General features: G+C 52.4%; 1 protein-coding gene across 3 annotated transcripts in view; it reads left to right on the top strand.

Annotated features, from left to right (window-relative positions):
* The window catches only part of TRABD2B (TraB domain containing 2B), a 228,622-nt gene that overhangs the window by 156,665 nt on the left and 49,082 nt on the right, over positions 1-22,875 (top strand). For all 3 annotated transcript variants that reach the window (XM_033115446.1, XM_033115445.1, XM_033115444.1), the window contains exon 3: positions 18,404-18,550. In XM_033115446.1, the coding sequence (XP_032971337.1) occupies positions 18,404-18,550 (147 nt within the window). The remainder of the gene's footprint in view (positions 1-18,403; positions 18,551-22,875) is intronic.

Genomic DNA, 22,875 nt, shown 5'->3' with positions numbered 1-22,875 from the left:
AGGCTCTGAAATCACAGGGATTCCCAGGTCCTGTGGCCCAGGACTGGCTTCACCCGGACTGTCCAAGATGAGATGCTGACATCACAGTTCCTGGTGACGTCATCAGGGTTGCTTGTCCAGCACCAGACCTAGCCCTGGTTCCTTATGACCCGAGTACCAGCTAGGGCAATGAGGCCATGACCCACACCAAGGAAACCAGGGGCCCGGTGGGAGTGACTCCAGGACCTAGTGGTCCAGGGTGCCATTGTCTCTGTATGACGTGCTTGATGGGACCACAGCCTTCTCCTGCATGACCGCCTGGGTCAGGGATAAATAGTGCTCACAAGTGTGTCATGTCATCGGTTTCCTGACCCTCAGGTGTTGGAACAAAACGATAAACGCCTCTTGGGAAAGGGTAATGCTACAATGATGACTATGTGTTTGCTATGCAGCATCTCCATGCCTCAGTTTCCTCACCTTTAAAATGGTGATAATAATAGCACCCTTCTTGTAAAGTTAAGGGGATTAAAAGAGTTTAAAAATGAAAAGCGTAGTATATACATTATCTCTAACGTTCACAGCAACCCTGCAAGAAAGACATCCCCATTTTTCAGATGAGAAAATACCCAGGAGAGATCCAGGGACCAGCCCAAGGGCACTGAGTGAGTAGGATTGGATTCCACAGCCAGATTCTCTGTCTGTGCCCCTCCCCCCACACTGCCTGTAATGAGGAAACTCTGGGGAGTGTACTGAAAGGGGATTATTTGAGCCCAAGGCAGCTAAGGTGGGGTCTGCACTTCACACCAGAACCGAAAAGCCTAAGCAACAGCCTAGTTTCTGGGATTCGTAGACACCCAGAGTAAAGAGGTGAAGCGATCTCTCCTCAGAGCCAGCCCACTGTGTATGGGAGGTAAGAAGGAGCCCAGAGCAGCGCGTGGTACATGCGTCAGGCCTAGGGATGAGCAGGACCTTCACTGGAGGAGTGTGTGTGTGTGAGTGTGTGTCTAAGTGTGTGACTGAATATGTGTGATTGTGTTTGTGTGGCTGTGTGTTACTGTGACTGTGAGGTGTGTGAGTGTGTGTGTGTGTGAGAGAGACTGGGTCTGGGTCCGTGTGAGTGAGTGTGTGTCTAAGTGTATGACTGAATGTGTGTGCTTATGTGTGAGTATGTGTGGCTATGTGTTACTGTGTGTGTGCCTGTGAGTGTGTGTGTGTACGTGAGGCTCTGTGACCAACTAGGTGTGTGTCTACATGACACTTTGTGCAGGACCTCAGTGTGTGTTTGGAGTATGAGTGTGGGTGAGTGTGCATGTGCACGTGTATGTGCACGCCTATGTGGGAAGGTTGGAGAGACAAAGGGCACATTGCCCAGTGCTCGGGTTGGGCAGTGAGATTAACTGCATTTTCTGCTTGGCCGAGAGCTCACCAGCAGTGCCTTATTGTTCCAACCCCTGTAGAATGTTTTCTTCCTCAATTGTCTGCATCTGCTTTTGAAGAGGGATGATGACAGCCTAAAGGATGTACAGAGAGGGTGACCAGGGTTGCGGGGTTGGACTCCATGCTGACACTGAGAGCTAGTTCTCAAGACGGAGCGTCCACCTGGAGAAGGGCTGACCCACATGGGGCCGGTGCTGCCCCAAATCTCTGCAGCCTTTCCAGGAACACAGATCTCAGATGAGTTCTAAGGAGCTAGTAGGCTGGCCTGAGGTGGGCGGGGAGGGGCCAGTTCAGTGTGCAAAGTACTTTCTAGAAGATGGAGTGTTAGGGGGTGGGGGGTGGCAGTCTGCTCGGAGCTTGGCACAGCCTGGAGTGCCTGGGACACGATCAGGGTACCTCCAGGCCCGGGGAAACGTGGGTTCCTTCCAGTCCCGAGACCTGGAGCTGTGATTCCTGCTCCCAAACCAAGCCCTGCAGTTGAGTCGGGCTCCTCTGGTTGCCCACGACTCCCCCTACCGCCCTGCCTGGGATTTCTTAGACCCACTTTTCAGATGACTGGCTTACTGCCTGCAATTAGCACTGGTATGTGACAGTGACACCCTGGAGCTTCTCACACACTGACTGCCCTGTCAGCTCATCAGGAGTCTTTCTGCAGGAGATGAGCAATGGGAGAGGGGAAGGAATGCCAGGCAGGGCACAGCCACACGCAGCACAACCGACACCTGGGTGGGGGAGGGCACCAACACCCCAGAGGAAGGAAAGAGGAAAGAGCACAGTGAGATCAAAACTTCCCCCTCAACCTTTGTGACTTTAGCAAGTTGTTCCACCTCCCTGTGCCTTCGTTTTGTTATTTGTCAAACTGAAATCCTCGTAAGTACCATAGGATCTGGGGGAGAACTAAATGAGATTTTGTATGTGTGTGTGTGTTTGTATGTGTACAAAGCTCTCAGTATGTAACGAGTGGCATCTGCTGACTTGTTGTTATTCCTACATGGGGAGGGAGTGCAGGAAGTGAGACGGGCAGGGTAAGATGGGCAACAACAAGGTGGGCGAGATGGCCCAGCAGCCAGGGGCCCAGCCTTGCCCACCACTGCTGGCCTTGCTGGGAGTTCCCTGTTCCCTGGGGGGGTCTTTCTTGGTGCCCCAGCAAACTTGGCATGCTCTTCTGGGAGCAGACACGTGTTTCCCCGAAAATAAGACCTAGCCAGATGCATTAGAGCATCTTTCGGAGCAAAAATTAATATAAAACCCGGTCTTATAGCAAAATAAGACCGGGTCTTATATTAATTTTTGCTCCGAAAGACACATTAGAGCTGATTGTATGGCTAGGTCTTATTTTCGGGGAAACATTGTAGCTCCACAGGCACGTCCTGTTCTGTCTAAACATGTGCTTCTGTGCTGTGTGTCCTTGTACAGGCCTATGCTCCTCTCTGAGCTTTGTCAAGTGAGCAGTTGGACTTGGTGGTATGTAAGTACCACCTGCCCTCCTCCCCAGGTATCTCCCTGCTCCTGAAAGGGTGGAGGCTCGGGAGATCCAGGAATAGGAATTGGTAATAAAATGCCGTCAGGTTCATTCATTCATTCATGTGACAAATACTTACTGAGCACATTTTATTTATGTGCTGGGGCTGGAGAGATAGTAGTGAACCAAGCAAACATCGCTGCCCTCATAGAGTGTCTTACTTTCTAAGTGGGAGGAGATGTGAGAAACAAGTAACTGACATTGTGTGTTAGAAGCTGGCAGTAAGTGGAGAAAAGTACAGCAGAGTAACTGGAGATGGGTGTGCTCCGGGTGGGGGCGGTTACCATTTTAAGGAAGGGGGTCGGAGTGAACCTCCCCGAGAAAGTGAGGCTTCACGGAGAAGGCACCCGCCTCAGGTGCTCCCTCCTGTTTGCCTCCAGGGCCCTTAGCTTCCTCCTATAAGAATTGACCCCAGTGTCTCTGGTCTGCTTCCTAGAGAACAGTCCAGTTTCACTTCTGCTTCCCCAGAACCCAGTTGGAGCTCGACCCACATGAATAATAGGAATCCTGTATCTGAAGGATTGATCCACACAGGTCTGGAGCAGCAGCCTTGAACCTGGGGTCGGGACGCCTTGTCACCCTTGTTCCCCGAGTGGTAGGTCCTTCCTGACACCGCCCACCCTCAAAGGGCCTATCAGCCCATTCAGCCCCAGACCCTGCAGGGACATACCCAGGGGCGACAGACCCTGCTGTGTTCATCGCCCAGCGCCGAGTCCACACCAGGCCCAGAATTCCATCTGTTGCCAAATTCCAGGGCTGGAAATAATGAGGCAAATTGTCCCTCACCACTGATTGACTTTCAAGTTGCTCTGCTAAACTGGGTGCAGTTGAAGTTTTAGCAAGTCTCCCGGGGACCCCAGGCGGCTTCAGTTTCAGCCTTGTAAAGAACTGTTAAGATCCAATCAAAATAAATAAAATCAGATCCAGGAAAGCAATGTGTTTGTGACTGCAGACGAAACACTCAGGATATTCATGCTGAAGCCCAGCACCCCGTTTTCTCGGGGATTCCTTACACCAGACTGGCATGGACCCGTGATCTCATCAGCATCTGTTCTCAGTGCTCAGGCCGCCGTGAGCCTCCTGCCCCTGTGCGACTGGAGAGGAAAGTGCAGCCGGCCTGGAGCACAGACTGTGTGACTCAAAGGAGAGTCCCACTCCATGGCTGCAGGGGAGAATCCTGCAGGGCCTTACTGGCCTGCCCTTTGCCTAGTTCTGGGGAAATACAGGCCCTAGATACACAGGGTGTAACCATGGAATCAGAAATTCCAAATTGTGAGGTGCCCAAGCCATCAAATACGAGTGGTGGACTTGTTGACTGTCAAGGTCATAGGTCAAGGTAGAGACTGTTCAGGCCCATCTCTGAGGATCGCTGGGCTGGATAACCTAAAGAATCTCTTTCAGAATGCTCTCAGCCCAGACCTTGCTCTTCTGCACACAACGGTGAAGCAAATAAAGGTCAGGACGAGGTTGAAGAGAGAAGTGTTCTCCCATCTCCCTGCTGAGGGGGCTGCTTCCTGTTCAGCCAGCCACCCCCTCCCCGGTTCCACATATGCCCCCTCCCCTTGACCTTAACGACATCCTGTGTTTGATGCGTCAGCTGGAATTTTTGATCAAACCCTGGAGGAAAAATCAAAGGTATGTGAGAGAAAAACCCTGTGCTATGCCAAGAACCACCTCCCCACTCCTGAGGTTCAGCGAAATCAGTGGGGACGCCACGGAGGCCTTCCTGCAGTTGGACCAGCGTCCAAGGAGCCCCGAGAGATCACTGTGAACAACACCCTCCTGTTGGCAATGGGGAAAGCGGGTCCCCAGAAGGAGAGGAAATCACTCAGGGCCACTTTGGGGAACCAGTGAGAAGCAGGTTTGAAGTCAGGCTTCTGGTCCCCACTCCGACTCGCTGGCCGCCTGACCCTTCCAAGAGTGGTGTTCTTTAGTGACTGTTTGGCGCCACGTTTCCATTTGCCAAGCTTCACCCAGTCCAAGCCAGGGGGTCAGACGGGGCCTCCCCCGGTCCTGCCCGTGCCAGGCCGTGCTTGCAGGGCGGCAGGCCTGCGGCAGAGCCCGTCCTTGCCGGCTTTGGCTGCCCCCCACACTCGGCGCGCTGAAAGGCCCCCTTGTACGGCGGCCCTGCCTCCCGGCCGCAGCGCACAGCCCTGTTCTCTTACCTCATAAACGGCTAATTTGTTACATATTTTCTGACGCTGTAAATGGGAGAACAAAGACCTTTTCTCTCTCATATTTTTGTTCAATTATGTTTGTGGGGGAACCTGATCCCCTTCAAAGGGGGGCTGAGGAGCTGAGGGGAGCCTCCCAGGCTTGCTGACCTCCCAGGCCTGCTCCTGGGCCCAGGCCCCCAGGGCTAGCCTCTGGCTGCTGGGGCCTGGGTGTGGCCGAGAGGGACGGCAGCGAGGAGACCCCTTCGTGTCCTGTGACGGCACTGGGCCCCCATCTCCAGAGGAACAGATGCCAGTCTCAGAAATAGGTTAGCTCCTCCAGGAGGCAGGCACCAGGACTGAATAAGGAAGGTACTTTCCACAGTCCATATCCCTGCACTGCGGCAGCATGGACCTGCCGGGCCAGGAATGAGCTCTCTGACACGACTACACCAACAGCTCCTCTCCCTGTAATGTGGCATGTCCCCCAAGGAAATGTGGCGGGAACCCAGAGTGGAGTGGACTTTGAAATGAAATGCCGTAGCCGAGAACCCCTGCACTGCACGATTTCTGAGGCCCCTCTTACATGCCGAGGCTCTGGCCCGCATTTGGGCTTTTGCCCAGCTCTGGCTCCACATCTGGGCTCCCAGAGTGCTCCTTCCATCGTCTTGTGAAAAAGCACACTTACTGGTTTTGACTCTGGGCTCTCCCAATTGCAGAAGCTCACAAAAGGAGACAAAGTTGAGCGGAAGCTGAAGGGAGGCCTTCTTTGAGGAGGTGAGCTTCTAGGTGAAGCAAGATGGATGTGTGGGTGTAGGCAAGTGGGGGCCAACCAGGACCTCTGCCCATGATCTGGCAGGGCCCTGGCGGCAGGTCCAGGCAGGGCCGTGGAATGCCAGCATGGGCCTGAGGCCTCATGAGAAAACTGCAGGCAGAGGGCTAAGGGGCTGGAGCAGTCTTCCCTTTGCTCGTGATGGATCCTAGAAGCAGACCGGCCCTTTAACCAGCACTTTTGGGGGTCCTTCTTTGCTCCCATAGGTTCACACTTGGCCTGCCCTCCCAAGTCAGACCTGCACAGCAAAGAGGCCTTGGATACCCTGAGTATTTCCCGTCTGCAGTGTAAGCAGATCTTTGCTCATCCAGAATGTGTCTGACTTCTCTGTGTTCTTTTCCCAAGACCCAAGGCTCAGATTTCAGTTTCACATTCTTTTGCCTCGGGTCTAAAAACATTTTCCCTTTCTGTGGTGGGGGTAAGAAAAGGATAAGGGGGCATAGGAGTCCCAAGCTGCCCAAGTAAAGCAGACAGATGCCTCATTCTTGCCTTAGTCTGCATCCCCCAGCTTGCTGTGTGGTCGTGGGCACCTTCCTGCCCTCTCTGGGCCTCAGTATCCTCTAAGCACCCTCCCTCACCTCATGTTTTCTTGGCAAAGTCAAAGGTTCCAACTCACCCATCCTGCTGCTAGGAAGCATCTCTTATGATTTCGAATAGGCAAAAAGTGGGAGAAGTTGGGATTGCATTTTAGTTTTTTTCTGTGAGGTCAATTTCTATGCAGCTGTCTCCTGTTCTATGCAGGAGGTACTCTAGCAAGAACGTCCATCCCCTGGATGTCAAGGTCCCAGGTCCCATACCAGGCCTGTGCTGTCTTCTTTCCTTTCTGCCATTCTGGACCTGCTTCTCCTCTGTCCAGCTGCTCCCCTAAGTGGGGTTCAAGCCTTCGTGAAGTGGAGGAGAAGAGGGTGAGGGCCCAGCCCCAAAATTCAGGGCAGGGAGAGGGGGGCAATATGTGCAAGAAGAGAGACTCAGAGGCCTGCGTTTGAGGATTCTAGAACATCCAAGCCAGGAGGATTTGGAATTCTAGCCCGCCTTCACTTCTTCCATGCATCCCCAAATCCCCCACACCCAGGTGGAACCCCCTCATCTCTTTCAGCCCAAAGAAAGTTAAGACTGCCTCCAGCCTATAGTCTATGCTCCTCTAATCCTTCCTCCATGCAGCAGCCAGAGGGCAGCTTCTAAACCGAAAGCTTGTCTGGCCAATCCCTTCTTCACAACCACAGTGGCTTTCCCTGGTCCTTCAAATAAAGTCTGAGCTCCAGATTTCACCTCTGCTCCCTGTTCCGGTCCCATCTCGTGCCCTCCACCAGCCACACTACCCTCCAGCCATGAGATTGCATTTCCCTGAACTTGCCAGCTTCTGCCAGCCTTTGCATGGACACTGCCATGCCCTGGAATTCTTTTTCTTGCTCTTCTGCATGGCAAGTGCATGTTCCTACCACGCATCCCTGCAGAATCACCTCCTCTGGGAATTCCGTATGTGGTCCTCCCCCTGCAACATGAGTCTGTCCTTCTGTTGTATACATCCTGAGCCTAGTTTCCACAAGCAATGTTAGCATCTTGTTGCAAATCTTCCTTGGATACCTCTTCCCTTGCTCCACCCCAGCACTGAACCTTGAGCTCCTTGAGGATAGAAATGGTGTTGATTGGGTTCCATGGCCCCAGCACCCAACACACGACCTGGGACCGATCCATACTGAATGCTGCAGAGTGAATGCGAATCCAGTTCACACATGCTGACTCCCTACAGCCACCCACTGCTCCTTAGGAAACAGAAGTTTCTTTAAATGCCCTAGGGAAGGAGAGTAATGCTTTACCAGGTTTTTAGAATGCTAACTCACTAGGCAGGGAGAACAAATATTATTCTCCCCACTTGGCAGATGGGTGACCTGAGGCCCAGAGAGGAGAAGGGCCTGTCCTGTGTTCTCATAGCAGCACGTCACCAGGAGAGCCAGAACAGGAACTTCACACAGCCTGCACGTAGCAGCATCCGGCTGTGAGCCTGGGTCAGAGCCCTGCCCTTTCTGTTGCTATGCAGTGTTCGTCTCTGAAGCTCTTGGTAGTCTGTGGCCTAGCAGACAAACGATTCCACTCACCAGCATGGAGCACTCACAGAGCCAGCGCCTTACTTCCCACCCCAGGCCACCTGGAGGTGCCTGCTCCAATCCCATGCTCCCTGGCTGCGGCCCAGGACCAAGGCAAAGCAGAGGTCCCCACACGGCTGGAGGGCCTGTGAGACTCCCCCCTCCTCCCTGCAAATTGGTAATTGCTGTGTGGTCAGACCAGAAGGAATTAGACAAGCCCTCTAGGAATTTCATACTGATTTTGCAAATGAAAATGGAGACTTGCCTTTTGAAGTCTCGGCAGCTGTGTCAGCAGGCAGGTCTGACACAGCAGGAAAAATAAAAACTACACACTTCCAACCAATGGATGCAGCCACTTCATAATAATAACGGTGATGATGGTAACCAGGGCCACTGCCAGCCGGTTGCCTATCGTGTAGACCATGGTCCCTCCGTAGGTCTCAGTCTACTCATCTGTGGGTCGCCATCCATTTCAGCCACCACAAGCGACTAGCCCACTGACTGAAGATCAGGCAGAGAAGCAAGAGCCCTGGACGCCTTCTGGGTAGAGTACAGAGCCCGTCGCCTGAGATGGAAGGCCCTTCGTCACGGGATCCCCTCCTGGCCTGACTCCTGACACTCCTTAAACACACCACCCACTTTCATGTCCTCTGCTTTGAACATGTATCCTTCTCCACCCCACTCATCCCGCACAGCCCAGCTTAAAGCCTGATCCTTGTACCAACTCCCAGGCTGCCTCAGAAACCCCCTCTGATGCCTCAAGGCCCCCGTTTTTTTTTCCTTTTATCAATAACTTATCACTTGGTTTTATACTCACCTGTTTCTCTATCTCCTCCACCACCTTGAAGTTCCTTGAAACTTTATAACTGAGAATGGGCCGGGGGGGGGGCGGGGGGGTGGAATCAGCCTAGATGATTCTCTGGAACTTTCTAGTACAGTTTGTTCTTTTTTCTCCATGCACAGTGTGTATTCAATTTAGATCATAGGTGGTTCCTGGAGCAACAAAAGATCCATGTAGATGTCAAATAGTTGACAGCAGGGACAGGGAGGGCTAGGAGCGTGAAGCCTGGGCAGAGCTAAGGAAGGCCCTAAGCCACGGAGCCTCAGCCGTGGGAGAGCATGGGATGTCACTTCCTTCTCTGAGCCTTCGTCTCCCTGTCTGTAAAATGTTGGCCTCACAAGGCTGTTAGAAAGAATAAGTGAGCTTTCATATGCAAAGTGCCCGGAACCATAGGTTGATTAAATCATGAGCTGGCGGGGTGTCACTGTCCTAAAATGTTGGGCTCATAAAACATGACTTCCAGCGCTGAGAGGTTCTCCCACAACTTCATGTTACAGAGGGGGATCCTGTGACCTGGAGAGTAGTTTCCACAGCTGATCTGGGTCAGAGCCAGAATCTGCATCTCCCAGCCGCCGTCTGGTTTATCAGTGCCTAAAACTGAAAACCAAGGCACCCCTTTGCCCTCCAGCAGGGCAGACGCCACATCGACTCCTTTCCTGGAGACCCCAAGGTTTTGGAGCTGCCCCTCCCACCCAGACCCAGCTCGGCTATCAGCCTCCCTACCCAGCAGAATGCTAATCTCCTCATGTGGGTGGCTCTAGATTTATGAGCATTCCCTGGCATGACTTGAAGGACAGAAGAGGAAAGCTGGGATCTTTAAGGGTGGTCTTTGGGTGGAGAAACTAGGCATTCAGAGAAAAGGAAAGAAAGCTTGGGTGAGTCAGTCTCCACTGCTTGCCCAGGAAAGCACAAAGGGCTCAGCCAGCCCACACGGCAGGGCAGATGGAGGATGTGGCCGCACCACCGGGGTCCAACGGGTAGGCGTCCACAGAGCAGCGAACATCTGTGCTAGAGGCCAAATCAATGGTTCTTTGGGTTGTGGCTAAGGGTTTGTGGATAGGGTGTGGTGAGGGAAGGGAGGAGCGTGTGCAGCTCTCCTCCCCTTTAGGAGGAAGACAGAGCTGCCTCATCCTCAATCTGATCTCCTTGCTTCACTCTTGCCTCCCTGGATTCTCCACCAACACACGTACTACTGCAACAGTCCTCCAGGACTTCTCGCCTCACTCAGGGAGAAGTCAAAGGGCTTCAAGGCCCCCTGGCCCAATGGGATGTCCCCCACTGCCCCCCTGCGATACCTCTCCAACTGCGCCGTGAAATCCCCCTTTGCCTCTCCAGACAGACCCTCTGCTCTCCCTGCTCTGAGCCTGAACTCATATGACATTACCTGGGCTCCCTTATCCTGATTTCATTGGGAAGCACTGGCAGGAAGGGAAGGAATTTGGGATATTTCTTGCACCCATTTGCCCCTTCCTCTCTGCAGGCCACCGTAATCCAGGCCAGGGAGCAGAAGCTCTGCTCCCCTCCAAAGGCTGTGGCTCTGGTCAGGTTCAGGTCCCTGAGCACCCACTCCATTCCCTTTAAGGCTTAGGGACAGGAAAGCTTTCCACTGCTGCTATTCCTCATGCTCCATCATACCCTGTTCCCACCTCTGTGAATATTCCCATCATTCAGCATGCTTCAATTACCCTTTCAGCTGCACTTATTTCATTGGAACTCACTTCACTGGCAGTGCACGATATGTTTTCTGTTGGGTCCACGCTGAGACAGACCTCATCTATTAGTTTCTCCTCGCTCACTCCTCTCCAGCCTCACCTGCCCCCTTCATGCTTCTCACACCCATCAGGCTTGCTCTGCCTCAGGGCCTTTGCACTTGCTATTCCCTCTGCCTTTGCACTTGCTATTCCCTCTGCCCAGACCACTCTTTTCTCAGATATCTACATGGCCACCTCCTTCATGTCACTTTTCATTGTGCCTTTTCTGGACATCATATCTAAAATGTCAACTCCTAAAACACACACACACACACACACACACACACACACACACACTTGCTATATTCCTTGCCTCATTTTCTCCTTAGCAGTGATAATTCTCCAACATAGGTGTTTTTTTGTTGTTGTTTTTTGGGTTGTTTTTTTTTGTTTTGTTTTGTTTTTTAAGCCAGGCACATTTCGGTTTATTCTCCAGTCTTCTCTTCCCAAACCCTGGGTACATGTTTCCTGGAAGAAACAAGCTGCAACCAGACATCCAAGTTCTCCTGAGTTAATTCCACCTTCCCTGGGGAATTACAACTTCTTACAGACACAAAGGAGAGCAGAGACACATGACCCAACATAGATGTTTTATTAGTTGATTTTATTTATTGACAACTTCCTCCTATAGGAACGAAAACTCCATTAGGGCAAGGATCTTTATTTGTTGTATTTACTGCTGTACCTCCAGGGCCTGGAACGATATCTGGGACCTAAGTGCACAATAAATACTTGTTTAATGAATGTGTGAATTGGTCTTTTTCATGAGTTGGTAAAACAAGGCCCAGGGAAGAAAGGTGACTTGGCTAGGGCTTCCTCCTGGAGATTCTAATGGTGACCACATCCTCGTCCTGCCTCCTGCCCAGAGCCAGTCCCGGCTCCAGGAAACCTGTGTTTACTTGGATGCCCGCTGCTCCGTAGCCCAGTGTCCGAGACAGGATTCTGTATGCAGGCCCCGTGGGGACTCAAGATACTGAGCAGGAAGCAGGGAAGTTGTCGGCACTGCTTTGGTGCTGCCGATGGGGCAAGAGAATAAATAAATAAAGCTCAGCCAGAGTCTGGTGAGCTCTAACCTTTGAGGAAATGTCCCCCCCAGCTGGGGAAGGCTTCCTGCCAGGCAGACCTGCCCTCCTCCCCAGCCTAGAGCACTGACTGACTGATGTAGCCCAGGGTTCAGGGAGCTCAGCTCTCCCAGCTTTGTGCCCTGTGAGCACTGGGATGGGTTAATGAAATAGATGGATAAGATGGATAGATGGATTCAGCTTTTCATTCATTCATTCTACAAGTATTTACGAAGCATTTACTGTGTAAGTCAGGCATTGTGCTCTCTGCCCTTGGAGTGTCGCCATCAAGTAAGAAGCATGAGCATTATACGGTAATGCAATAGGGGGAGTGCAATGGTCCAGAAGTTCTCCTGGGGAAGGAGCATCGGCAGCCAGGTGATAGAGGCGTGTGAAAGGTGGGTGGGAAGAAGATTCCAGGCAGAGGAGCAAGGGGGAGGTTCTGAGGCTGGGAAGAAGAGCTCGGCACAAATGAGGGTCTGAACGAGGTTTCGTCAGGCCAGGGCAAAGAGTGAAAACAGTGTAGGGAGGCCAGGTTCCAGGTGGGCTTACACTGGCAATGGTGACATCTTTCGTCTCCTCATGTCAGCTCTGACCAGGCCCCAGGGCTAAGGTTCCAGCACCTCTCCTGCTTCCCAGCTGACCACTCAGTATTTGGGCCTCGAACACTGGCCCCGACTTGTCTATGTCTGTCCTTCCTACCACTGGTGGGTGGAGGCGGCTTGGCGGGTCAGGCCTAGGGGGATCAGAAAGAACCCAGGGCCTGTCAGCTGGACTTGTGTTTGAATCCCTGCTCCAGTTCTTCAATGTGAGACCTTCTGCTAGTGACTTCACCATCTCGAGGCCTCAGATTCTTCATTTGTCCTGTGGGAATAGCAATCCCTTTTCCGGAAGGATTATAGTGTGGGATGGTTTCTCAACATCCTTACAATGACCCATGAAACCTGGGCCTCATCTCTGTCAACTGCCCTCATCTCCCAGCACTCCCCTCCTTCTTTATTCAGACCCGGCTGCCTTGGCCTCTGCTCCTCCTCACATATGCACAGGGCCTTTGCACCTGCTGTCCCCCCTTTCCTCATCACTCCCCACTGCTTTCCTGCTTCATTTTCTCTATGTAATCATACTGTATCAGGGTTCCCCAGAGAAACAGGACCAATAAGATGGATAGATGATAGATAGATAGATAGATAGACAGACAGACAGACAGACAGACAGACAGACAGATAGATAGATAGATAGATAGATAGACAGACAGATAGATAGAATACATACATACATACACACTTAAATACATACCTTGATTTATTTTAAGGAATTGGCTCACATATTCTGGAGGCTAGCAAGTACAAAATCTGCAGGGAGGAGGAGTTGATGCTGTAATTCAAGTCCAAAGTCAGTCTGAGGGCAGAACTCCCTGCCTTGAGGGAGGCTGGTCTTTCTCCATTAAGGCCTTCAGTTTATTGACTGAGGCCCACCCTCATCCAATTATTATGGAGTATAATCTGCTTTAGACAACGTCTACTGATTTAAATGTTAATCTCATCTACAAAGTATCTTCTCAGAAACATCTAGAACAATGTTTGGCCAAATATTTGGGTACCATGGCCTAGCCAAGTTGACAAATAAAATTACCTATCACAGGTCCACCCTGTGTCAACTTGGCACCCATATGCATATCCTTAAACCATACTTAATCTCCAAATAAAGAGAATGACAAGGTCACAACTTTGCCTAACATGATATAATGATCCTGTGTACAACCAAACACACTAATGCCTTCCCCGGAAGAGGATACAAATTCTTTGTGTGATGTCTACTCTTCTCTTCGATACTCTATAACTTAAGTATATCTTAAATATAGGATGTAAAGTTAACAATACTTAAATACGATGATATAATGTCAATATATCTTATGTTACATAATGGAGAAGAAGAAAAAGAAGAGATAGAAGAAAACAAAGATTTTACACACACACACACACACACACACACACACACACACACATTCTTAACAAAATAAGGAAGAAATAGTCCTGATAACAGGTGTCCCTGTCTCTGTAACTGATCACGTGGTGGTAGCTAGTATTTATAACTACCTTCTTCCATTACCACTACCACTACCATATTCCCTTTGCCTTCTGCAAACACCTCAGCCAATCGTAGTTTTTCACCTCGTAGGGTAAAGAACCAAACTTTCCTTCCTGAAGGTTCTGGGCCGTTAGTAGTCCTGTCTGAATTGGCTTGTTACAGTTTTCCATTGATGTTAGTGAAGCACGGGGTGTGGTGATATTAAGAGATGCCCTAAGCGATCTGCTGTACTCCAAACTTACTCTTCCTTTCCTCCTGTGTAGAGTAGGCAAGCGATTCTCCGCGGTAATCAGAAGTAGTCACGTATCCAGCACATAAATCCCTTCTTAGCCTGTTAATACAGAGGCATGAGGGGCCCGAAGTGGCCAGGGGACAGTCTTACCTTCCAATTCAATAGAATCATTGTTGTGTCTCTAACATTCTAAATATTAATATTTCACTAACCATTTTACTGATTCTCTTTTCGCCCCTAGCAGGTAAGCTCAATGAGAGCAGGATTTGGGTCTGTTTTGTCCCTGAGTAAATCTCCAGCATCTAGAACAGGGCCTGAGACATGGCAGGTGCTCAGTAAGCATCGCCGAGTGGGGTGGGGCCTTTGCCGTGATTGCCCTGTGAGAAATGCTCCACTGCCCACATCGGAGTCCCAGCCTCGGAGCCAGGCCTGTCCAAAGGAGCCCGCGGTCCCAACACCGTCCTTGACGAAGCGCACCCTGCTGCCTTCCTCTCACAATGCAATGACATTGCCGAGCCGTCAAGTGAACACAAGGCCTCAGTGTTCACCATTCCAGCCCATTTAGGACTGTTTACTAGACTAATCTGGAACAATAAACCCGTCCCCACCCTCCTGGCGCCTGCCTCATTCCATCCTAGGCCCATGTTTGAAGATGTGTTTAAATTCTGGGCCTACACACAGCAGGCGCCGCAGGCCAGCTCCTGGCCAGGGAGCACTGGTGCGGGGTGGGGGGTGGGGGGGGTGGCCACCGGGATGCTCAAGGGCTCTTGGTGGCCCGGTCTCCACACACGGCCATCCAGGGGGAGCGAGGCGGCTCTAGCCTTCACCTGGTGTTTGTTATTCCATGTCAAAGCCTTATCATAAACATTATCCTAGAGTGGGCCACCGAGGCTACAGGCAAGGAAGGTTTGTTATTCTAAAGTGGCCGGGAGCAGAAGGCATGGAGGCCTGAGAGTCAATGAGCAATGCAGGCTTGGGAATTCCGGGTGAATGGGCGGGAGGCAGCAATCAGGGCAAGTTCCTTCTTCTGCACAGGGCCTAGAGGCCCCACTTACCACCCTCTACTGGCAGGGCCACTTGGCAGATCTGCCTGTAAAATGAGCTCCATGTAGGTGGAAACCAAGCCCAATTATGATAGCAGCCCCGGATCTCTGCAGAGTCAATAGAAGGTAAATGTTTGTTGAATGAATGAATGAGTGTAACTTCCTTATGTCTGTTGGAAGCACCAAGAATGCTCATGAAGGAACACATTTTACTTTAAAGTCCTGGTCGTGGGGACTTTGTCTGGAGCCAGACAGATGTGGTTTTAAACCCCAGCTCTGTCTTTTCTAAGCCTTGACTTGGGCCGGTCCTTCCCCTGTTTCTTTGGTTTCCCATCTGTAATAGGGACACCATCCCTGCTGGCCATCTTCCAGGGAGAGCAGAGGGAGGCCCCAGTGGACAGTGGTAAATCAAGGGGACAGTATTGCCCAGGCCCAAGTGCACGCCCCACCCCCTCTAGCTTTGTCACTTTGGGCGAGTTACTTAATGTCTCTTTGCTTCAGTTGTGTTTGTTTTTTTTTTTAATCTATTAAATAGGGCTAATACTAGACCTACCTCAGAGTTGTTGTAAAAATTAAATAAATTAATGTGAGCTTAAAGGGTTCCTAACACATAAGTGCTGAATAAACATAGTGATCCTAGCAGTGAATGGATGAGGACTGCCTCATCACTTGCGAAGGATGGACACGAGGTGGGAGGTGTGGGGGAAAGGGCCTGTGACTCAGTGTCAGCCTCCTTCCTTCTGAAGCAGCTCCTGAAGGCCTGTGGTTCAACCGTGAACAGAGAGGCAGGCTTCCTGCCCTCACCGAGCTCTCGGTCTAGACAGGCAGGGAACAGCAAATTATCTGAAATGGATGCTTCATGAGATAAGTGCCCAAGACCAAGGGAAGCACCAGGATCCGCGGTATCTCCCCAAACGCCACCAGGATGTGGCGGGGGGAGTCCGGGATGACAGGCTTGGGTTTCAGTCAGGCACAGCCCACCACACTCCATTCCGCCACAAAACAGATGCCTCTTCAATGATCTGGCCTCCATTTTCTACGTCTACCAAACTAATAATAAATACCCCCTGGCCATTTCTGGCTATTTCACAAGGCTCCAGAAAGAAAATGGGTATGGCAGTGTGTGCGAGATGAATGTGGACTGTGCCAGTGGGCATCCGGAAACCTAGCCCCAGTGGTCCAGGGCACTGCAGAGCGTCCTAGGCTGGATATCCAAAGACTTGTCTGTGAGCCCCCTCTGCCCCCAGCTCACTGTGTGGCCTGGCGTGAGCCCCATCCTGCCCGTTCTTCGCCTCTGTCTCCTCTTCTCTATGATGAGGGCTCAGGATGAGAGTAGTGGTTCTCAAACTGGGCTCCAGGGACCTATGGGTTCCACAGAGGAGCTTTGAGAGTCCCTGTTAAAGGAGGGCATTGAGTCAGCGGGACTTCAGGCTCCAGCCTGCCTCCCTTATGTAAGTCAGGGAAGTTTCTATTTTTATCTGCTGCACGTTTTGAATTCCAAGTGAGGTTCCTCCGGAAAACAATAATAACGAAAAAAAAAAAAGGATTCCATGGCTAAAAATGGTTTGAAAAACCACTGAACCAGATGAGCTCCATGGGCCCTTTCAGCTCCAATCTAGAAAGGCTTAGGTCTAATGCTTTTCTTCCAAGTGTTATTTAGCAAGCATTTATCCAGCACTTCCTACATGCCAGAATTGTTCTTAGCACCCTACAGGTTGTAATGTGCTTAATTCACTAGAATATCTCCCAGCTCCATGAGGAGCACTTGACTGAGGAAGTGATCTTGTGTGGCTAGGAAGGTCTAGGGCAGGCATTTCCCCTCCAGGCGAGTCTTCTGGATGCCTGAGCGGGCGACCTTACCACAGGATGACCTCCTCTGGATGCTGCGTGGCCCCGCCAACTCCGAGAAGCATCAGGCAGGCGTGTGCAGCAGCAGGTTGCAGTCACAGAAAGTCTGTGTGTCCCAGCCTCCAGAGGAGAACAGCTTACACAGATGCTTTCATCCAAGGCATGTGCCATGGGGGAAAAAGTGCCTGTTGCCTTAGCAATGTCCTCAGCAACAGGGCCACTGCCTCTGTGATCCATCCCCAGCCACCGTGCTGCCATCAACACCCTGTACCAGGTGGCTGCAGATCGGATTTCAGAGGTGATGGCCAGAGCCTGGGGAATGCCCAGAGGTGGGATGGTGGGGTCTGACCTCCTCTCCAGCCAGCTCGTTCGAGGGAGCAGCCTGGGATGCTGCATCCCAGTACAATCCATCTCTCCTGCCCCACTGGGAACAGAGGGAGGAGGAGATGGGTGGAGATGACGTCGTAAGCACGAGGTTGGCCTCATTGCCCATGACAGTATTTTGGCCAGATTTTATGTACCTGTTGGTGAGCTTTTCTGTTCACATTACGTGTTCTGGAGCCATGTGATTGATGCCACTTGGTAGGAGCCCCTGCCATGTGGTGCCGGCACGCCCCAAATGCACACAGGAATTGAGCAAGTCCCTCCCCTCCTTGGCCTCAGTTTCACAATCTAAACAGGACATTTTCGATCATATTTCAGTGCCCTTGTACCTCGGGCAAGCCATGTTCCATGAGAGCCGTGGTCCTCAAACATCAGAAGCACTCGGGCCATAGAGAAGTTCCAGGAGCCTCTTAAAATACACATCCTGGGCTCCACCTTAGAGATTCTGATCCTGGGGTTGGGGCCTGGGCATCTGACATTCTGTGTAACATTCCAAGTGATCCCCATGCCTGGCGGGTCTGCCTGGGGCACAGCTGTGTCCCCAGGACCCAGCATGGTGGCCCAGAACACAGAGGGGCTTGAGGAAACACATTCTGACTGTCAGCCTGGGTCTGACTCACAGGAACTCAGCCCCCAGGCCTTTGACAGGTGTGAGGATGGCTTCTGGAGCAGGTGGCATTTGGATTGGGCCTTGACATCTAAGTGGGTTTTCTGTTCATTTTTTTCATTTGTTTGTTTTGCTTTATTTGGAGGTGCTCTTGATTACAAAATAAGTCTGAGCTCATTCTAGAAATTTACGAAGCCCAAAAAAAGAAAAGAATCCAAAAAAAAAAAAACTCACGTCTCATTCCAAAACCCACACTAGGGTTCTCATTTTGCCATATCATTAGATAGGATGTTGACACCCAGAACAGGAGCTGGGACTTGTGCGGGCAGAAAACTGGAGATGAGAACAGGCTGCTCGTGTTCAGAGGCCAGGGAATAAGAAGCGAGAAGTGTGGAAATATTCAGGCTGTGCCAGCTGGTGCCAGCCCCACACACCTTCTCTGCCCTAACGTCCAGAAGGAGGAGTGCCAGTCCTGAGGTGTCAGAGACTCCAGCCAGGTCCCTGAGCACAGCCCTTATTTCTCTCTCTTTACTCTGCCCAGGTGTTGTTTGCCCTGAACCAGACCCTGCTGCAGCACGAGAGCGTGCGGGCCGGAAGCCTGCAGGCGCCCTACACCACCGAGGACCTCATCAAGCACTACAACTGCGGGGATCTCAATGCTGTCATCTTCAACCATGACACGTCTCAGGTGAGGCTCCCCTCCTCCGGCCCAGAGAGCCTCTGGGTCGCCAGTTCCCAAGGCCAGGCCCACATAAACCCACCTGGCGTTTATTATTTAGACACCGACTGTGAGCCAGGTGCAGGCAGTCTTCTCTCCTGCCATATTAAGCAGGAGCTATTGGATCCTCATTTTTCAGATGGGGAAACTGAGGTTCAGAGAGGGGAAGAGACTTGCCTAAGGCCACACCACTCAGTAGTTGTTGGCTTATCAAGTTATCAAGAGTAGCACTTGAGCCTGGTGTGTGTAAACCCTAGAAGCTTAGCCTGGAAGAACAGGGAGGCCTCCGGGACGCTCAATTTAGCATCTGGGGAAATTAAAGCCCAGGGAGGGGAAAGCCCACCGTCCCTCAGTGCTTGAGCTTGAGTCCAGCCCAGGGCGTTCCGTCTTGATTCGAGGCCTAGAGAAAAATTACCTCCAGGCCGGGCAGGCAGTAGGCGCTGAGCACGGCTCCACCAGCCCTCCCCATTGTCTTCAGGTTAAATTCCAAGATACTGTGGCCAGCATTCGAGGCCCTCCATGTCCTGCCCTCCACCGACCTTGTCACAGCCCAGGTCTCCCACCGCAGAGCTTGTGCTGCTGACCTGTGCCACATGCAGCTCTTCCCCAGTGCAGTTTGTCCTTTCAGACTGCTCTGCCTTTGTTCAGCCTTCTCCCTCCTGGTGTCCTTCCACTTGGCCATGGTCAAATGCCACCTCCTCTGAGGAACCCTCCCTGGCCCCTTGGATAGGGATCCTCCTGGGTACCTCTAGGCCTGCTGTGCTCTCTGTGTCATGGTGCTTGAATCTCCAGTCATGCAAGAAGCAGTTGAATTAGAACCGGCCACGTCCCTACTCAGGACACTGTAATGGCTCCCCATGTTTCTCAGGGGAAAATCCAAAATCTCTACAATGCTCCATGTCCTCTGCCCTCCCTTCACACACGCCACTCCAACTGCATGGGCTTCATTGCTGTTCCATGCTGCATACTTCGCCTTGGCACTGGCTGATCCCTCTGCCAGGAATGCCCTTCCCCAGGTGTCACCAGGGCTCACCCCTGCTCTGCCCTCAAGATTTAATTCAGATATCATCATCTCAATGAGGCAGGTCCCCAATTAGCTGACCGAGAAGTACAGCCTGACCCCCCCCTCCCATGCTCTCGTCCCCTTTCTTATGCTCTGCTTTTTCCCCATGACCTTTATCATTTTCTCAAACACATATATCTTGATTCATTGGTTAGTTATTATTTATTGCCTGTCCTTCCCTACTCGAGCAGAAGCTCCCTGAGGGCAACCTGAGTCTGTTTTATTCATCCATATATCCCAACTAGCTGGAGCAGTGCCGGCCACAGAGCAGGAAAGGCACCGTGTTATGAAAAGGGATATGGGGGAGCCCGAGAGAGCTGCCCTCGTGGGGCTGACAGGCTCAGAGGAGAGATGGGGAGATTCAGCCAGCAATCACACCAAAGTGTGATTGATTCTTGCTGTGAGGGAGACTAGAGGATGCAGTTGGAGCCTGTGGCAGGAGCAGGAATTTAGATGGGCTTGGGGGTAGGGGCTGGGTTGTGGGGAAAAGGAAAGATTCCTGCAAGATGAGAGGTCAGAGAAGAACCTGAATTGACCACAGACAAGAGAAGGAAGAATGTTCCAGCAGAGGAAACTGCATACAAACAAGCCAGAGGCAGGAGAGAGAGGAGGAGAAGGGGAAGGGGGAGGAAGGGAAGGAGGGGGGATGGGGGTGAGCGGGAGGAGGAGGAAGAGCATCTGGGCTGGAGGCGCAGCCGAGGATCCTCAGGCTGTGATGTTCTGTCTGTGTGATGCTGCACTAGCCCCGAGCTCCTTGAGGGCAAGGCGGTGGTACTCATCTCTCGGTCGCAGTGCCAGCGCAGGGCCTGGCACAGAGTGGACATGTCAGTGAGCAACTGTCGCATGAGTGAATGTAGGTGCGTGTTGTGCTCAGTGCAGTGTAGAGGGTGAAAGATGAGGATCCGGAGACCGGGTCACAGGAGGCTCAGGATTCTGAGAGCTCCGACGCTCGGTGACGGGGGAGGGCGGGAGGAGAGAAGAACTCCGACACCGCAGGACTCACAGGCATTTCACCAGTCATTCCCTCTGGGACAGAGCCCCGCCTCTGTCATCTGTTGGGAAGAGGCTGTCGAGCCCTGAGCCGCCAGGGAGCTCTGTGGCAGAGGGGACCTGGTCACCCCTCGAGATGGCCTGGCCATGGTGTGGCAGGGCTGGGGGAGGGGAGTGCAGCACAGGGCCCTGGCCAGGCTGTGGCTGACACTAAGCTGAAAGAGGGAGAATGGGGTGACCTCGAGGGATTGCAAGCTCAGATTTTCTCTGAGCCTATGTCCAGAACCCTGATTTGTCTCTGGCAGGTGAACTGCATCAGACATCTCCTCGCGGTGCCCATACTTGAAATGAGACAGAGGGCGCAGGTGGATTGGTCCATCTGGATGAGGATAGCAACCCAGGCTACACCCAGCAGTGCACAGGCAGCCTATCCCTCAAGAGAGGGCCTAGGCAGCCCTGACCCCGGCTGCAGAAAAGCCTGGCGTCAGGGTAGCAAGGCTAAATCCAGGGCCCAAGTGTTGATAGAGAAAGGGTCTATCAAGGGGGCTGTGTGTGCAGCTGAAGGCCTCAGAGGCTGCAGGGAACTGAGGACGCGGGAGCTGTCAGGGTACAGTCACTGCCTGTAGTCAGGGAAGGCTTCAGGGAGAAGGTGGTATTGGAGCCAGGCTGAAGAGTGGAGTCCACTGGGTGGGCTGGCAGGTAGAGCAGGCTGCAGGGTGGGGGTGCAGGAAAGTGGGAGGTCCTGAGGAGTGATCTGCGGAGCAGAGGGCAGATCATGCAGGGCTGAGAATGTCCGCTGAGAGCAGGAAACCCTGGAATGTTCCAGCCTGAGAGCCGTGTGGTCAGAAAGATGCCTGTGGCTGCACTGCAGAGGATGGTGACGCAGCCCCTGGGGGCCGCAGTGGGACAGGCCCAGGGCCCAGGGTGATAAGGTTGAGGAGCAGGGACCGTGCGCCTTCCCCTTGGTCTGCCTGGCCTCCCCCCCCACCCCCCCTTCAGAAATGGCGGAGGCCCACCTCCTACAGTGCCTGTCACCATCCCCTGAATCAGCGGGGATCCCTCCCCTGGGAAGCCTTGTCTGAGCCCCCAGCCTGCGTTAGGTTACAGTAGCCATGTATTTATTGTCCAAACTCAGACACTTTTAAGAATGAAAGCTCATATATAATTAAGAGTCAGAATAAGTAACAGGCATGAGGCAGCCTGTCCTAGTCCTGTATCTAGAGTGTCCTGGAGAAACCAAGACACATGGGCAGACGGGTAGGTGCCTCCTTCAGCTCCCCAACGCTGCGGCGTCCTCTCACAGCACGGATCCCACAGTGTTCTCCTGTGCAAGTCTGACTCTCCACTGGGCGGTGAGTTTCATCCCGGGCAGCAGACCCAGGCTGAGGGTTCTCTGTGCCCCCTACCCTGACACAGGCCAGACTTGTGGAAGGTCTTGGAAGGTAGCTGTGAAATGGATGGGACGGAGAGAAGGGATGAGGCCACTGAGGTCACTGATGCAGGAAGGCTGAGCACTTGACGGCCAGACCGGACCCAGTCCTGGTCATGGGTCGGGGGAGCCTAACTAGGCTGAAGTCGTCCCCCACGGCTAGGCCCCACCCCAGCTCTGCCCAGCCTGTCTTCTCATCACCCCGTCTCAGACTATTCACTCTAGGGCCCTGGGGACCTGATGTGTCCTCTTTAAAGTCTTATCATGCGTCCTGCACTTAAACTTGTCACAGGAGATTTAAGGCTGCCGACAAGTCTAATGACATCATTAATTTGCTCCCATCCCCGCCCAGGCCCAAACCCAGGCCCCATCCTTGGCACGGAGCCAAGGCCCATCCGCCTGAAACAGGCAGAGGATGTCAGCCAAGCACGAGGCAGCCCCGGGAACCCGAGTGTCTAGCCTAACTCCTTTGCAGCTTTGATGTTGAACTTTCTGGTTCTTATCCTTGTTAAATGTTTTAGCTCCCTGAGGAGTGGAGATTCATCGTTCCACAAATACGCACTCGTGGTCAGGAAGCAGAGGAGGGAGGCCTCTGCCTGCACCCTTGACAGAAGGGGAGGGCAGCAGAGCACCGCCTTCATAACTCTCTGATGGTTCCGAAGGCCATTTCCTTGTCACCGCCATCTCTGTCCCCTGCCCAAAGCCACCCTTTACTGTAACCTCTGCCATTATAGGGGAAAGGTGACAAAGCCAGCTCCATCCCCCAGGCTGGTTGTACAAAGCTGATGTTTAGTCAAAACTTCTTTTGTGCCA

This window comes from Rhinolophus ferrumequinum, chromosome 9, assembly GCF_004115265.2.
Source record: "Rhinolophus ferrumequinum isolate MPI-CBG mRhiFer1 chromosome 9, mRhiFer1_v1.p, whole genome shotgun sequence".
Lineage (NCBI taxonomy): Eukaryota > Metazoa > Chordata > Mammalia > Chiroptera > Rhinolophidae > Rhinolophus > Rhinolophus ferrumequinum.
Note: the sequence above shows the minus strand (reverse complement) of the source record. Positions and strands in the feature narration are given on the sequence as shown.